This window comes from Rattus norvegicus, chromosome 10, assembly GCF_021556685.1.
Source record: "Rattus norvegicus strain SHRSP/BbbUtx chromosome 10, alternate assembly SHRSP_T2T, whole genome shotgun sequence".
Lineage (NCBI taxonomy): Eukaryota > Metazoa > Chordata > Mammalia > Rodentia > Muridae > Rattus > Rattus norvegicus.
In genome coordinates this window covers 104688298-104705609 of record NC_141543.1, presented here as the reverse complement: position 1 = coordinate 104705609, position 17312 = coordinate 104688298, and the positions used below count along the sequence as shown (strand labels likewise).

Below are 17312 nucleotides of genomic sequence, written 5' to 3'. Positions count from 1 at the left end.
CAGCTTGGATGGATTTTCATGCTTGAGATGGGCGAGCATGGGCGAGCCTCACACGCCTAGACACCTGCCTCTCAGCCCTGGCACTGCTCGGAGTTCCGGAAAGTGTTCTCCTTCAGCTTCAAGGAGATCCTTTGTGAAGCTTCAAAAACAAAAAAACAAAACAAACAAATGAAAAACCCAAAACTTCCCGTCAGCCCTCGCCTACTGTCCTGTCCCAGTGTACCACAGACAGGCAGGGGTGACATCCAGGAACAAACCCCAAATGTCCATGCAAGTTAGAAGCCTGCTAACAGCCTGGGCAGCCTGGGTGTGTGTGTGTGTGTGTGTGTGTGTGTGTGTGTGTGTGTGTGTCTGTCTGTCTGTCTGTCTGTCTGTCTGTCTGTCTCCATGGCTTTATATTCTTTGCTCTCTGTTGGTCACCTCTTCTTTCCCTCCTACCTGATGGTCCCTTAGCATCGCGGGTTTTCCGAGCCCCTCTGTCCCTGCCTCTCACTACTCTCTTACCCCGCACAACCTTCCTCCACTAGTGACCACCCCGAACACAGTCCCCTTCTGTCCCTCCGCCATGTCCAGGGGTGCTTTGGTGAAGTAGCACAATCGCCCAGCCAAGTCTGGGAGACTTGAAGCACAGCCAGGGGAAGCACACAGCCGCTGGCTGGTGTGGAGATGAGGGTGTTAGAGCAGGGAGGAGAGAACTCTGGCGGGGGTGTGAGCATTGTATGGACCCTGAGGTAGAAGGACACAGGGACATCAGACTCCCCCACCATGGAAAGGTTTCTAATTAAAAGGGAGAAAGCAAAAGGGCCTGCTCTCCAGAGCCCCAAGACACTGACTCCAAATATCTTGCCAAGTCTCTACCAAGTTGTCCTGCAGACTTGCCTATTCTGTCCCCACCATCTGTGTCCCATTGCAGATAATGTCCTGATCTTCACTCAGGTGTTCTTGGCTAGAAACCTTACTACTCTCATGGTACCTCCCCCTCCCTCACTACCTTCCATTTCCCTACTGGTCCCACTTCACCACACCCACTCTCCGACCTCTTCTGGCCTGCTGTCTTGTCCCAACAGTCCCACCCAAACACCCTGCACTCTGTCCCCAGACTAAATTTCTTTATAATCTTTTGGTATTTTATTTTAATTCTCTGTGTATAGGTGTTTTGCCCTCTTGTATGTATGTACACTGTGTGCATGCAGTGCCCATAAAGGCCAGAAGAGGACATCAGATCCTCTGGACCTGGAGATACAGATGGTTGTGAGCCACCATGTAGGTGCTAGTCACGGAACTCAGATCCGCTGGACGAGCAGCCAGTGACCTTAATCACTGGGCAATGCCTCCAGTCCCCCAACCTCACTTCTTAAAAGAGAAATCTTGTTGTTTTTTTTCCCGCTGATCACCACCTCTCAGAGGAAAGAAGAAAAAGTATTTCTAGTACTGACACCTTACCTATTAGATCCCATGCCCTTGATTTCCGTGTTGTGCTTGCCCGGAGACATACCATTTGAGATTTCCCCAGCAGCACAGGGGAGCCCTGTTGTCTCTGCATGCTCACCTGTCATTGTCCGTGTTTTCCTAGTATACGAGATATGCGTCAAGGTGGTTTTGACTTGATCTCCATGATAGTTAGTAATAGAGAACAGGTCCTATGTAAGGGAGCACAGACCCTCATGGATATCTGACTGAACCCATGGGACCTCTCCTGTAATTCCTGGGTGCCCATTACAATGGCATATAATGTGCAGTTGTAGATTGACAGATTCTTGATTTAATTCCTCTTCCAGAGAAGTCAGCCTGCCCCAGGGGAAGAGAGTGAAGCTCTGGCTTGTTTAGAAGAAGCAGGATCTGAACCTTTCCCTGGAGGGAGTGTGGACTGTATAGACAGGAAGAACTTGTATTTCCTTGTACTTTTATTTTACATGGAGAGCACCCAGAATATCAAATAATCCTTTCTGCACACAAAGGCTTGGCACTCTCTCCTTCCCCCTTTTCCTTCCTTACCCAGAATTCCATGCATGCACTTCTAAGTTCAGAGATCCTACAGCAGGTCATGTTCTTCAGACTCCCATTCATCTGAGAGAGAGAGACAGACAGACAGACAGACAGACAGAATCCTTATTCTTCACGAGTGTTATCAAATTCTCTGTGACTTCAGAAAGTCAGACTCTGGCCAGTGTGGATGAAGTGACTTGTGTGACATTAGCCATCCTGGAAGTTTCTGGGCTTTCTGATTAGAGCCTACCACTTGCCTCTGAGCTGCAGGCAGGGTGTTCCTCACTGGCATGTCTGAGTTGGGGAATCTGTGAATGATTTTAAGTATGCACATAGGTGGAAGTGATCGAAAGACTGAAATGCAGTTCAGGAAGCTACCCCATGTCTTGGAGACGGTGGGAAGGATGGCAAGTGGAATGGACTTACCAGAACATGCGCAGTTCAGGGACATCTCCCTGGCTTGTTCTTCACTTTAAAGACAGCAGAGTTTGTGATTGGCTGTTGTGGATAAAGGATGGTAGAGAGACTAATCCTCAGTGGTTATCACATGGAAAAGAAGAGGAAATACAACCATTTGCTTCTGAGCTCACTCTTTGCTATTTACCTCCAGGCTATCTGGTCTGAGAAGAGGGGGCAGGAAGTAAGGGGACCCATGCCCCAAAGCTGAGCAACTTTCATGGAAAGGACTTTTTTTCAAGCTCTTGGAAGCTGTGCATTTGAAATGAAGGATTAGATAGATGTTCCCTTCAGGTGGTACTGAGTGAACCATTCCTTTCAGATCTGCATTAGTTACTTTTCCTATAGCTGAAAAAGGGACTTAAGGGAGGAAATTTATTCTGACTTACAGTTCAAAGGGACCAAGTTCTGGCTTACAGTTCAAGGAACCCAGTCCTGGCTTACAGTTCAAAGGGACCTAGTCCTGACTTACAGTTCAAAGGGACCTAGTTCTGGCTTACAGTTCAAAGGGACCTAGTCCTGGCTTACAGTTCAAAGGAACCAAGTTCTGGCTTACAGTTCAAAGGAACCAAGTTCTGGCTTACAGTTCAAAGGGACCTAGTTCTGGCTTACAGTTCAGAGGAACCAAGTTCTGGCTTACAGTTCAAAGGGACCTAGTTCTGGCTGACAGTTCAGAGGGACCCAGTTCATTATGGCAGGGGGGATGTGGTAGCCAGAGCTGGAGGCAACTGGTCACATTGCATCTGAAGTCAAGAAGCAGAATAAATAGGAAGTGAGGTTGAACTATACAACCTTAGGGTCCAGCCACAAGACCCCATTCATCCATGAGTCTTCCCCCCTTAAAGGTTTCACAATCTTCCCAAGCACAATCATCTGGGGACCAGTGTCCCCAGTTAAGCCAATGGTAGAAACATCCATTTAAAATACATCAAGGTCTTCTATGTGCCTTATAAGTGGACATATTTGCCACATAACTCCTCACATTGTTTTCCTTCTGTATCTCTCCAGGATGTTTTCTCATTGCCCTGTATTTAAGGTTTATTTTTAATGTTTGATTATGAGTATGTGCGTCTGTGTGTGGATATATGCATGGGGCTGCAGTTGCCTATTAGAGCCAGAGGAGTCAAATCACCCTGGAGAGCTGGGATCCCAGATGGTTGTGCTGAGACCTGAACTTGGGTCCTCAGCAAGAACGGTTTGCAGTCTTAACTACTGACACATCTCTGACAGCTCAGACATTTCCCTTTTCATGAGGGCATTAAGCATAGACTAGGGACCCACATTACTTATAGCGATCTTACCACAACCTACCTAATTCTATCTGTAGTCACTATTTCTAAATGAGACCACATTTTGAGGTTTGGGGGTTTAAGATATTATCTTAGGGTTTGTATTGCTGTGACTAAACACCGTGACCAAAAAACAAACTGGGGAAGAAAGGGGATTCTCTTAGCTTACACTTCCATGTCACTCTTCATCAATGAAGGGAGGCAGGACAGGAACTCAAATAGGACAGGATCCTGGAGACAAGAGCCGATGCAGAGGCCATGGAGGGGTGCTGCTTACTGACTTGCTCATCATGGCTTGCTCAGCCTGCTTTCTTACAGGATCAGGACAGCAGCCCAGGGTTGATACTACCCACAATGGGCTGGACCTTCCGCCATTAATCATTAATTAAGAAAATGCCATACAGATTTGTCTACAGGCTGATCTTATGGAGGCATTTCTCCTCTCAGATGACTTTAGTTTGTGCAAGTTGTCATAAAACTATCCAGCACAGATATCAACATATTAGTTTGACAAAGGTGTAACTGAATCCCTAAACTCTCTTTCTGGGGAAGACTAGACAGGATATTAACTCGCCTTAAGAAATGAATGAAAAATGGATTTAAGACAAAAATAATCTAATCGTTACTTGGCCAAATATGTCAGTGGTGTGACGGTGTGTTGGCATTGAAGAAAGGGTGGGCATGGGAGAGAGGAACTGGTGCTTTGGTGTAATGGAATCCAAGCCAACAGACTCAAGAGGCTCATGTTCTGATGAGTTTCAGCCAGGCCAAGTGAGCACCAGGTGGGGTCCGGAGGAAGGTCTGGAGTCAGATCCCCCAAAGAGGCGATAAGAAGGCTGACGAAGCAGGGAGAGCACATGGGATTTATTTAGTAATGAGCTCTCTGGTGCACCCAGGCACTTGTTAATCCGAGAAGAGTCACTGTCCCCTCCTGAGAAAGCCCCGAGGGCGTAAGTCAGGCCTTGGCAGTGGTTTCTCTTGGGGTACTGTTTGTTTACCTTTCTGTTACCATGGTAACAAATGCTGACCAAAAACAAGTTAGGGAAGAAAGGGTTTGGTTTATTTTATGGTTCTAGAAGGATCACAGTTCAGGATGTTAGGAAATCCATGGTAGCAGAGAGATCACATTTCATCCACACATGGAAAGGAGGGGACAGAATACGGGGAGGAGAAGGAAGAGGAGGAAGAGGAAGAGGAGGAGGAAGAGGAGGAGGAGGCCAGACTATAAAAACACTCAAAGTCTACCACCAGTGATACACTTCCTCCAGCAAGGCTCCATCTCTTAAAGGTTCCATAACTTCCCCAACAGCACGACCAGTGCAGAGACCAAGTATCAAGTACAGAAGCCTATGAGGGACATTTTCCATTCAGACCATCACAGTGAGTTCTTGCCCACATCCCGGAGGTTATGCACTCCTCTAGAACCCAGCATTCCACCCCCTCATGCTTTCAGACCATAACCGAAGCCATCTGGGCTGGACCCTCAGCCTCAGGGGCAAAGGCTGACAGGATACCACCTTCCAGAATGGAAACATGAGAGGCACAAATCGTTTCAGGTCTTTGGAAGGACCTCAGTGGGAAATAGTCCGACGTCCCGGTTAGCTCTTGTTATTAGCCTAACACAAATGCCCAGGAAGAGGGAATCTCAGCTGAGGAATTGTCTCTGTCAGAATGGCCTGTGGTCATTTTCTATATAAATGGTTGATGTGGGAGGGACCAGCTCACCGTGGGCCATGCTACCCTTAGACAGGTAGATCTGGGTTCTATAAGAGAGCAGGCTGAGCAAGCCCTGGGGAGCAAGGCAGTAAGCAGCCCCCCTCCACGTTCCTATCTCTGCTTCCGCTCAGGTTCCTGTCCTGACTTCCCTCAATGATAGGCTGTGACTGGATCATGTAAGCCAAGTAAACCTTTCCTTTTCCCAAGTTGCTTTTGGTCATGGCATTTATCACAGGAAAAAAAAATACCATGAATATGCTGTGCTTGTCTCTGAACTGAAGGCCAAAGTCACAAAGGAAGAGGTGACCCTCGATATACAGCTGGCCCACAAATCACCAAACCTATTCTAAGTTGAGAATATCTCAAGTTAATTTTATTATTATTTCAATTTTATTTGTATTTATGCCTCTGTGTGTGTGTGTGTGTGTGTGTGAGTGTGTGTGAGTGTGCATGCACAAGCTCATATTTGCATGTGGAGGCCAGAGATCAAACATAGGTATCACTACTTAAAAACTCACCCACCTTGTTTTTCAAGAGTCTCTTGTTGGTCTAGAACTTGCCAGTTAGGCTAGGCTGAGCCTTAGGCATTCTCCTGCCTCAACTTCCCCATCACTGGGGTTACAAGTGCATGCCACCATGCCTGGGTGCTTACACGGGTTCTGGAGAGCCACTTCAGCTCTTCAGGCTCGTAGGGCAACGACTTTGCCAACTGCAATCATCTCCTCGGCCCCCAAAATGTGTTTAATACACCGAGGAATTAGTTCATCGTTGAATGAAGAGACATTAAATGTGACCAGAACAGTGTATGGTTGGGCAAAAATAATGTCACAGGAGTGTCAGGCTTTTGAATAAAGATGAGAGTTCATTTAATTTATTAGTATGAATACACACACACACACACACACACACACACACACACACACACACGCACACTGCACTCTGTTCTACTTCACCCTCTGATCACCTAACTCACTTCTGCTTCCGGGGTGGGTGGAAGAGAGACGAGACAGAGTGGTGGCGGCTTACAGACACACTTCCAGCTCAGAGAAATATTCTCCAAAGATCACCATGGAAGTAATGCCAGAATGCATATGGTTTTGTTCCACGGCAAAGACAAAAAGTTTTGAGTAAAAGAAGAAACCACAAATTAAATCACTTTCTGAAGGAAGTATTTCTGACTCAGGACTGTCTAAACCTGTTCAGGTCGGCTTTGGCTGGATGGGCCATGGGCACAGCCGCCATATATTGATAACCTGTTAGACAGAGAGACCTCAGGATCTGCCAGGGCCAACTGCAACCACTTTCAATGTCAGGAACCTTCCAGGTCTGAAAATGGTCTTGAGCAAACTGGTTTCTTCCCCCGGGCACAGAGCCTGGAAAAACTTGTTTGCATGCTTATTAGTGGATTAGAAGTAAATCTTGCTTTTGAATAAAGACCCGCTCTTCATATCTCTCCACTTAAGCTGGTCCAGGGCTGCGGTGTATGAAATCTAATCTGCAGTCCCAGGAAATGGTTATTTATTTGAATGCTCTCCTACAGCCATTAGGCTCTCTGGAGCGTTGGTTGAGAAATGATAGATTTCTGTGCCTCTCACTCCTGTGGAGCTCTGGTTTCTGTATTCCACGTCTACCCGCTTGGCCAGCTCCGAGGGAGGGGAATAGAAGCCCCCAACTGCAGTTGGCAGAAGCCCTCTGCATTAGCCTGCACCGTTCAATAGCCCCGTCACCTTTCTTAATGTGCTGCTTTGTGCTTGGGGGTAATTTGCAAACACTCTTCAGGCAACTGTGCCTCTTGTGTCTCTGCTTTTACAGATGTTTTCTTCTAATTAAGAAAGGGAATTGGATGTACTCTTGCTGGAGTGGCTTTTCCCCTTTCCTAGCAGGGGAATGGGTGCTGGAAGGAAAAACAAAAGAAATCATGTGTGCTCACACAGATGCATATACATGCATGCACATGCACACACAGACATATATACACAGATATGCACACACACAGAGACATACACAGAGACACAGAAACATGCACACAGACACACAGACATACATACACATACACAGACACATATGTAAACACACACAGACATGCACAGGCATAGATGCTCATACACACATACACACTGACACACACACACATATACACACACACAGATGCTCACACACAGATATACACACAGACACACATATACACAGACATATATGCACACACATAGATGTGCACACATACAAATGCTCACACACAGTCATGCACACAGGCACATAGACATACAGACACATATACACACAGAGACATATACACAGACACAGAAGCACATGCACACAACACACACACAACACACACACACACGCGCGCACGTGCACGCACTCACTCACACATGCAAGCATGCACACACGCAGACCTCTTTGATTCCACCAAAGCTGACCCTTGAAGCTCATTCTGCAGGTGGTGTTTCCCATCCCCCCTCCCCACCTACTGTGATTCCCAAGTTTAAATCCACTCTGAGGACAATGGAAATGACACAACTCTATACAACTGGGCAACTACCTTCAAGGATTATTTGGGCAGATGATGCTGAATGAACCACGTGGGACTTCATAGAACGCCCATCATGACTTCTCAGCTTTTATAAGGCATTGGCCACAAACACAGAAAACCTGAGATGTGAGACTCTTTTCTCGGTGAAAGATATCCTGAGACAGGGAGTCCCTTTCTGACAATGTTTTGGGGCACACAAACTCGTTTACTGTTTTAAAGGGGCATGTGCCTTTAAGGTGACCTCGTGGTCTGAGCAGGAAGGTTTGTACTTGATTGCTTTGCCTTCTGGAAATTTCTGACATACAGTGTTCTCTTAGTTAAGAAAAGGGTGGGATGGATTTTGGAAGGCACCACCAGCCTCTGTCCCACAAAGCAGTCTCTGGGAAGTCATTGTTCTACCTGAGCTCTGGGAAGGGGCCTCTGGGAAGGGCCCACAGCATGGAGGTTAGGGGGGTTCTGGCTCACCCAATCTCAAGGGCACTCTGGAGAGTTAAGCTGTGGAATATGGCTCAATGGTAGAGCAGTGCTGGAATAAAGGAATTGACGTGTTTGACGTTACACTTCTCTCTTTAAAATGAAACGAACATACTTCTGTTTTACTCTGGCCAGTGACCTGCTGTGTGTGTGTGTGTGTGTGTGTGTGTGTGTGTGTGGTTGGTGGTGGTGGTGATTTTCCCAAAACAACAGGCTTCCCCTGTCCTATTGACACCATGTGGCATCCATTACCTCCCTGTGAATCATTGTATCCCACTGTGTACTTGGAGGTGCACCTTTCTCATGCATTTCTTCTGGAACCTTCTGAGTTCAAAGGGTTTCTTCATGCCCATTTTCCTGGTTCTCCCTTCCCTGCCTTGATGATTTCATGAACTGACATACAAGATCACCTCATTTCAAGGTCAGGGTCTATTTCATCACCCAATTCCTGGTCTGATTTAGTTTTGGGAGCCTGAGGTGAGCAAGAGGTGAGTGATTTGTAACTCCTTTTCTTGATTTCCTACCTCATGTCTCAAGTCCTGAGGGTTGAGGATGAGAGAAAGGGGAAGGAGAGTATGCTGGGGTTGGGGGGGGGGGCTTTAAGGGATGTTTCAGCCTTGAGATGCCGACATTGTGGGACTGGGCTAGTTAGGACCAGAATGCGTTCCTGACAAAAAGATGATCTTTCCTCTCCAGCCTGCCCTGTCAGAATCTGCTCTTAGGTTCTTTGCCTCCCACTCTGGGAGAACACAAGATGTTCTGCGCCAGGTGCGGGTCCTCGGGCCATAGGCTTCTCAAAACAAATTGTTTCACTCTCTAAAATTACCCAGTCTCTGTCATCCTGCTACAATAGCACAACGTAGTCAAAAACTAGTACCACACACCTTCCCCGAATGACACAGCAGTGACTTCGTGTCCTCAAGGTAGCAAACCGTCAAATGGTCCTTTGTCCCCATAGGACCTAGTGTTGAGGGTACTTCAGAACTTCATGTGAGAGCATCCACAGGGTAAGTAGGTGTTAAGGTTCACTCTCCCCCAGCCATTCTTTCTGTACGGATCCTCTTAGAGTCAGGTTGTCCTCAGAGAAGGACCACTCAGGGTAAGAATAGATTTATGAGTTTTATGTCTAAATGACCTTCCAAAAATTCACTGACCTTTTGGCCTCCAAGGGCTGCCTACTATCTCCAAATGGCCAGCCCTCGCCACCTCTTACCTCTCGCTCTGCCCTGGATGCATTTCCATAGCAACCCAAGCATCTATCCTGAAGGATCTGCATGGAGGAAAGTTCCTCAGGCACACCCAGATGCTCTCTCGGGTGCCTCACCGTGCTCGCTCTCCCTGCCTTCTAGCTGGGGAGCAGCGGCATCCAGGAGGGACAAGGGCCAGACACCTCCTACCCAAGCAATGCTACTCCAGAGAACATTCTATGATGACAGAAATGTTCAGATCTGCACTGGCCCTCAGGGTGGCCGCAGACCACCCTCAGCTGTGGGGCACTTGAAATGTGGCGTCTGTGACTGAGAAACTGGAGATGTGATCCAGCTCCATTTCAGTACTTAAAATTTTAACAGCCACTTGTGGCCACTGCATTAGCCCTGCAGCAGGTTTTCTGAGCTCTGAGACGAGAAAACCCCAGCCAGTGTCTTGCTCTGCTCCCCTGGGAGCCATCTTCATGTCTTCCTACGCTGGCATCGTGAATGACTGGTCTAACTGGCAGGTCATAAAGCCATGTGGGCAGGGACATAGATGATAGCTTTTATCTTGTGTGTGTGTGTGTGTGTGTGTGTGTGTGTGTGTGTGTGTGTGTGTGTAGAAGCACACACACACATTTGTGTACTCAGGTGTGGAGGCTAGGAGTCAGTCTTAAGCATTGTCTTCAACTGTTTTCCATCTTGAATTTTGAGATAGGGTCTCTCACTGAACCCGGAACTCCGTGATGGTCTCACCAGGCTGGTTGACCAGAAAGCTGTGGGATTTACTTGCCTCGTCTCCCCAGCAATAGGATTGCAAGTGTGTGCCTGTGTTCTGCTTTGTCAACAAATGTGCTAGGATCAAGCTCAGGTCCTCATGTTTGCAGAGCACTTTACTGAGTGAGCCTGTCCTAGCCAGCCACCCTCCCTCCCTCCTTCTTGATAAAGGTCTCACTTTGCAGCCTGGCTAGCCTGGAACACACTATGTAGACTAAGCTGGCCTTGAACTCGCAGAGATCAGCTTGTCTCTGACTTCCTGGTGCTGAGCTTAAAGGTATGTGTCACCAAGTCGTACCACCACCCTGTATTAATGGAAGTTCTACCTTTTACTCTTCCATAGGCTGACTTTCCCAGCCACAGCTCTTTTACTCTGTCAAGAGTGACATTGGAAGTTTGGCCTATGCATGTTCTTGCTCTTTTTCTTGGGAGACATATTTGTGTCGGGCAGTGTCACTGTGAACTTGGGCTGAGAGATAAGTGACTGCTCTGCTTTTCTCTTCAGTGCAGGCAGCACCGGGGCTGCCATCAATGCTGCATAGGATTCTGGGAACACCTATGGTTATAGAGAACTGAACTCTGAGGGTCTGGGTCTGACCTTTCAATGCACTGGTTGTAACGTCAGGATTTTCACCACATTTCTAAAGTACAAGGAATTAAAGGCATGTATCACCACTGCCCAGCAACTGTTGGGTCTTAAAACCACATGGTTAGGGAAATTGAAGCCAGCTTTTGTTTTATTTGATTTTATTTTATTTTTTGAGTGACTCTGTGTGTGTGTATACATGCACATGCGTGTATGTGTTTGCATGTTGCAGATGGATACATATGTGTACAAGTGCATGTGTATTGCAGTGTGTATGTTCAGTATGTATGTGTGAAGGTACCTGTATCTGCAGGAACATATATGTATAAGTGCGTATGTGCAGTGCAGTGTGTGTACGTGCAGTGTAGCGTGTATGTGTGCAGATGCACCTGCGTGTGTATGCTTAGATTACCATTGCAGTAATCCCAGTCACTCTGTAGAAGCAGCTGTTATCTTAGACCATGAAATTCTAGTCATGGTATTAAAGCTACCTTAAATTGTCACTTTAAAGTATACAGCCCTACAGTGTGGAGTATTAACCAGGATTTGCAGGTTAGAGTCAGTTCTAGAGGCTGAATTAGTTTCTGTACATGAAGAGGTAATGGAGACAATAAAAAGCAGAGTGTCAGGCCTCAAGGACCACTGACAAGATGGCCACATATCCACACTACCAGTAACAGAGGTGAACACAGTGTGTGTGTGGGGGGTGGCATTTGTTTTTGTCACAGTGACAAAACACCCTGATAGAATAGATTTCCTCCAGCTCGAAGTTTGGAAGGCACAGCCTTCCTGTGATGGTAAGGAAGTCTGGTGGAACGCATGGCTGTGGCGGCCTATAGCTTGGCCTCCTTCCTTCCTGGTGGACCGCAATGCTGAGAGAGCCAGCCTGTGCCACTCAAGCTCCTGTTCTGATTATGTCTGCCCACTGGGTCACAGGCCCACAAACCTCCAACCTTCTAACAATCACGCTCCAAGCTGAGGACAGAGCGTTCAAGCAGGAGCACGTGGGCCATTGCATTTTCAAACCCTAACACAGCTTCTTCAAAGGGCTGACATCAGAGTGATTCAGAAACAAAGCCATTTCTGCCACTGTGTCATTATCCTGAACGTCCAGTTCTAGAAGAAAACATTTGCTTGGCCTGGTCCAGGGAAATTGTAGAGGCTGACAGAACGGCAAAGAGGATCTCAACTAATGATCCCATTAGTACTGCATAAGACAGAGCTGAGGCGTTCTCAAGAGAAAGCAGGACAGCCACCAACACAGGAGGGTGAGGGTGCTGGAAATAGGAAGACAGCCCCCTAAAACACACACACACACACACACACACACACACACACACACACCTCTCACACACATACACACACACAGCCCTCTAACACACATACATAACACACACAGCCCTCTAACACACATACACACACAGCCCTCTAACACACACAAACACACACACACCTCTAACACACACACACAACACACACAGCCCTCTAACACACATACACACACACACAAAAACCAGCCCCCTAACTAACACACACACACACACACACACACACACACACACATACCCCTTCTATAAATAGAGCCAAGGGGTTTGGACACACATCGGACGGAGTTATCTCAATAAACCTGGCACTCACCTGCTGCTGTGATTTTCATTCATGAATCACAAAATAGGAAAGTTCACCATAGGAAGGGGGCTTGGGAGTTGAGTTTGTTTCTCCAAATAGCCCACTTTACAGATTGAGGGACTTGACCCTTGTCCGAGGCTAAGTACAGCAGCAGTGGGGCAGAAACGGGTGTCTCGACTGCAGAACCATGTTCCGGGTCATGCCTGTCTACAAATGCTTGGAGGTTTCTCAAAAGCATGACAGAGCCCTGCAAGATCAGCTCCCAGGAGGCTGAGGCAGAAAGGGTGCTATGGGCTTAAGATCAGACTGGGCTACACAGTGAAATCCTATGCCCAAATTCAGGAGGACGATGACAGAGACCATTAGCTGTCTGCACAGTTGGCCGTTGCTCTGGTAACCCCTCAGATGCGTTTTTGGTGGGCGACATCCAACCCTAAGCCAGATGACAAAGCATCCTGACTCAAACTCGTTTTCCTTTCTGCTCAGCTGTTGTCTTCTGTTAGAAAAGATCTCTGGTCACACTAGGGATGAACTTGGGGAGCAGATTTCTTACAATAATAGTTATAGCTGGGCAATGGTGGCACATGCCTTTAATCCCAGCATTCAGGGTGCAGAGGCAGACAGATCTCAGAGTTCAAGGCCAGCCTGTACTATAAAATGAGTTCCAGGACAGCTAGGGTTACACAGAGAAATCCTGTATCTAAACAAACAAACAAACAAACAAAACAGTCTTAGGGTTTTACTGCTGTGAACAGACACCATGACCAAGGCAACTCTTATAAGGACAACATTTAATTGGGGCTGGCTTACAGGTTCAGAGGTTCAGTCCATCATCATCAAGGCAGGAACACGGCAGCATCCAGGCAGGCATGGTCCAGGAGGAGCTGAGAGTTCCACATCTTCATCTGAAGGCTGCTAGCAGAATACTGGCTTCCAGGCAGCTAGGATGAGGGTCTTAAAGCCCACGCCTACTCCAACAAGGCCACACCCACTCCAACAGGATCACATCTTCTAATAGTGGCACTCCTCGGGCCAAGCGTATGTAAACCATCAGACAAACAAACCAGTAATAGTTTTGGAACTTCCCACCTCAGAGGAAACAAGGCAAATTCAGAGGGAGGAAAGGCCTCTGAGTTTCTTCAACGGTCACTGTGCTGCAGGTACAGCTGCTCTCCCGCCCGCCTTCCATCGCTAGACAGCTTTGTCACTAGCATGTTATCATGGGTGAGAGTTTTACAGCCTTATGATATAGGCCTTCACTTCAGAAACAACATGTTTCCCAGCAGAATTAGGCTCTTGCGTCTCCCAGCATCTGCTGCGTTCGTCATGGGGAACCGGCTGAGTACAAGCACGGACAGTGTGTTCTTCTGCCCTGGAGGGCTAGCCATCGGCTCTGGGTAGGACAGTAGGGGCGGGGATAACCGGAGTCTGATAGACCGAGGAAGGAGATGGAATGAGTTCTTCACAGAAAAGCAATCCCTGCCCCTACCCCTAAATGGTCAAAGAAGTAGAGTGAACCCTGCTGATGATATAGGTCACTTCTGTTTTAAGAAAAAAATTGAGGCTCGGGGGACATTGTGACTTGCAGCCATACTGTGGCTGATGCCAGAGCCGATGGGCTAAGAACGGATAACTGTGGTACACGGAGAGCATCCCAGCGACCTCACCTCTGATGGCAGGGATGCCTACCCCCTCCCCTCACTTCTGAGACCCAGGTGGGTTTCTCATTTAGGTTTTGAACCTGGGCGGGGAGCAGGTTCCTATAAAACTTTAAAACGACCAGCAACCACTATGGTCTGAATGTTCAGATCTGTAATTTTAATACCAGGGAGATAGAGCAGGTCAGAGGCTGGGGGTGATTGGCTCGGGGTGGGGGTGAGATCTTGTGAGTGGAATTAATGCCTGTATTAGATACAGTTCTCATTGTTGTGACCAAACACCTGCCACAAGCAGCAGCACAAGGGAGGGAGGCTTCCTTTTGGTACCTGGTTTTAGGGACTGCACACCACCCTGGGAAGCAAGGTGTGGCTACTGGGTCCCTGAGCTTCAGGTTCACTGAGAGACCCCGCCTCAAAAGAGGTCGAGAGGCTCCTCAGCCCGCCAGCCCACTTCCGTTCCCATGGGTGCTTTTGCTCTCCTACAAACTATTTCTGTTCTGTGTCTGCTTTAAACACTGTGACTTTCTCTGTTTCTTCCTGCCAGTGGCTGAGACTTTCACCTAAGCTGTTGTACATTTCTCTTACATGATGCTAACACTGTCCTTGAGCTTTAAAAGGGTGGGGACTGTTTGAAGACACCTGATGCCAATCTCTAGTGCATGTGTGCATAAGTGCACCCACAAGCACACACTACACACACACACACCCTAAATTTTGAGTTCCATGCCTTTCTGAGTCGCGTGAATGAATCTTGTGCACTGCCCTGCTCTACCTGTCATGAGACAGGAATCATCTCTTCATCCAGTGTATCCACACTGTATACACTACCTGCTCGTTAGTAACTCTAGCTATTGCAGTTATCAGCTCGACCGTTGTGGTAAAGCAATACTTGGACTCAAGAAAGCCCTGTTTTACTCAAATGTCTTTACATTAAGGTCACTACCATCTGTGTTTGTCACTCTCAGTTCTCCTACTCTGCCTAGATCATCATTTAAACGTGATTCTAGGTGCATGTGCAGGGAAGAACATAGTTGAGAGGGCTGGACACACGGAATGCCAGACATCTGCTGGTGGGCTGGCCTTGGGTCACCAAGGACACTGAGAAATGACTTCACTATGTGACAGACAAAAGACTCTTCATACGTAGGCCTGGATAAGCCCAAATACTACTCTGCTTGGCCCTGGTCAGGAGACTGATTGAAACCCTTAGCCCCTTAGGAACCACCGTGGACTGCTGTACCTCTTAAAAAAAAGTGTGTATCATGTTGGCCTGTAAAATACACATACACACACACACACACACACACACACACACACACACACACACACACACGTAATATAAAGTACCTATCACCTTATACTGTAATTCATCTTTTTTGTATCAGGGTGGTTTTTTTTCCTGAAGTTAACTTAAAAATTATTTTCTTTTAAAAATGTTCATTATCATGTACATATGCTGTGTGCATATGTATGTGTGCATGTGTGTGTGTATGTGTGTGCGTGCAGGCATGCATATAACACAGTGCACATGTGCCTAGATGGCCTTATAAATCGGTTCTCTCCTTCCGCCATGAGTTCCAGGGTCATCCCTCAGGCTTGTGGGGCAGTGCCCTTAACCGCTGAGCCATCTCGCCAGCGTTCCCAGAATGAGTTTGGCATCAGGGTTGGGGTAAATGTCTTTATTTGCCAAGCACTTGGCACAAGACAGCGTGCCGTCAGTACCCAGTGTGGAAGAGAGGCTGTCTTCCCAGTGTAAAGAGTGCCTTGTCTTGGCCTTGTCTCTCTGTCCCTCTTCCCGGTTGATCATCTCTGTAACCTGCCTCTCCTCATCTCACATTTCCCAGCAAGGGAAGGTCAAAGGTGGAAGGCTTGACCAGTCAAAGCTAAGAGTCAGACCATCACACCAGCCCAATCCCATGGAGAAGAGGCATTTCCAAGTCTTGGACTGTGTTATTTGGAGCCTTTTCCTCTCCCGATGCACATAGGGTGACCCCAAGAGAAGTCTGCACATACCTGCCAACTGGCTTCCCTGGGCGCTCGGATGGCAGCAAACGGCCTGGAGCCCATCGCTACTACCAGGGGGAGGTCGCAGGATCCTCATTTGCTAAAGGAAATGTGACTTCCGGGCTCCTCCATCTCGTTTATTGGGAAATAGCTTTGCTGTCTGGCCAGCATCCTGCTGAGCCAATCTGAGGTGTTACCTGCTGCCCAAGGCTGAGCCAGGGTCTCCTGCCTGTAACTCTCTGTGTGAGACACAGTCCATGGAAGTGAGGCTGATCTGTGTGCTCCCAGAGCAGGAGTTTGCATCGCATTAATATGTCCCTGGAGGAAAATCACCCTGCATCTGACCTCTCTCTCCTCGTCTTGTTTCTTTCCCCTTCCTCTTGTTTCCTCCCCCTCTAGTTCCTTTTCCTTCTCATCCATCCATCCATCCATCCATCCATCCATCCATCCATCCATCCATCACTCACTCACTCATTCACCCTGTCAGTCATACAGGTATCCATTAGTCTAGCCATCCAGTATTTTTCAAGCCCATTTTACACCCTAAATTCTGTGCCCTCTGGGAGTTATGCTCGCAACCACCCTTGCCTTTCTGGAATCCAGAGTTTAAGAAGCTGGACAGACAGACAGCACCCTATAAACTATAACCTAATCAGCCCCAACAGTGGCTGGTTCTAAGCTGCAGAAACCTGGCCAGCCGTGCCCACTGTGCCACCTAGCAGGAGATCTTGACTTTATGGATTTGGAGGATGTGATATCTAGATAGAGGTGTCTATGATATGTCAGGTAAGTGACTCATTGGTAGCATGCTTACCAGGCAAGCATGGGGACCTTGGTTCGATGCCCAAGCAGAGGCAGATCTCCGAGGCTCACTCCCTTGGGTTTCTCCTTCACCGGAAATTGGCTGTAGCTCTGTAAGCAGATCTTTAGCTTTGAGACAGAGTGGAGGCTGGACTTAAGCCAGCAGCCACAAGAATGAGTTGAAAGTAGATCTTCAAGTCCCAGTCAAAAGGC

At 47.6% G+C, this 17312-nt stretch overlaps 1 protein-coding gene across 21 annotated transcripts in view; it reads left to right on the top strand.

The window, feature by feature from the left end:
- Nucleotides 1-17312, top strand: part of Slc39a11 (solute carrier family 39, member 11) — a 409809-nt gene that overhangs the window by 296934 nt on the left and 95563 nt on the right. For 10 of the 21 annotated variants that reach the window (XM_087570881.1, XM_087570875.1, XM_087570876.1 and 7 more), the window contains exon 7: nucleotides 4-183. In XM_087570881.1, coding sequence (XP_087427007.1) covers nucleotides 4-26 — 23 coding nt within the window. In that variant the 3' untranslated portion in view covers nucleotides 27-183. 21 annotated transcript variants of the gene reach the window in all.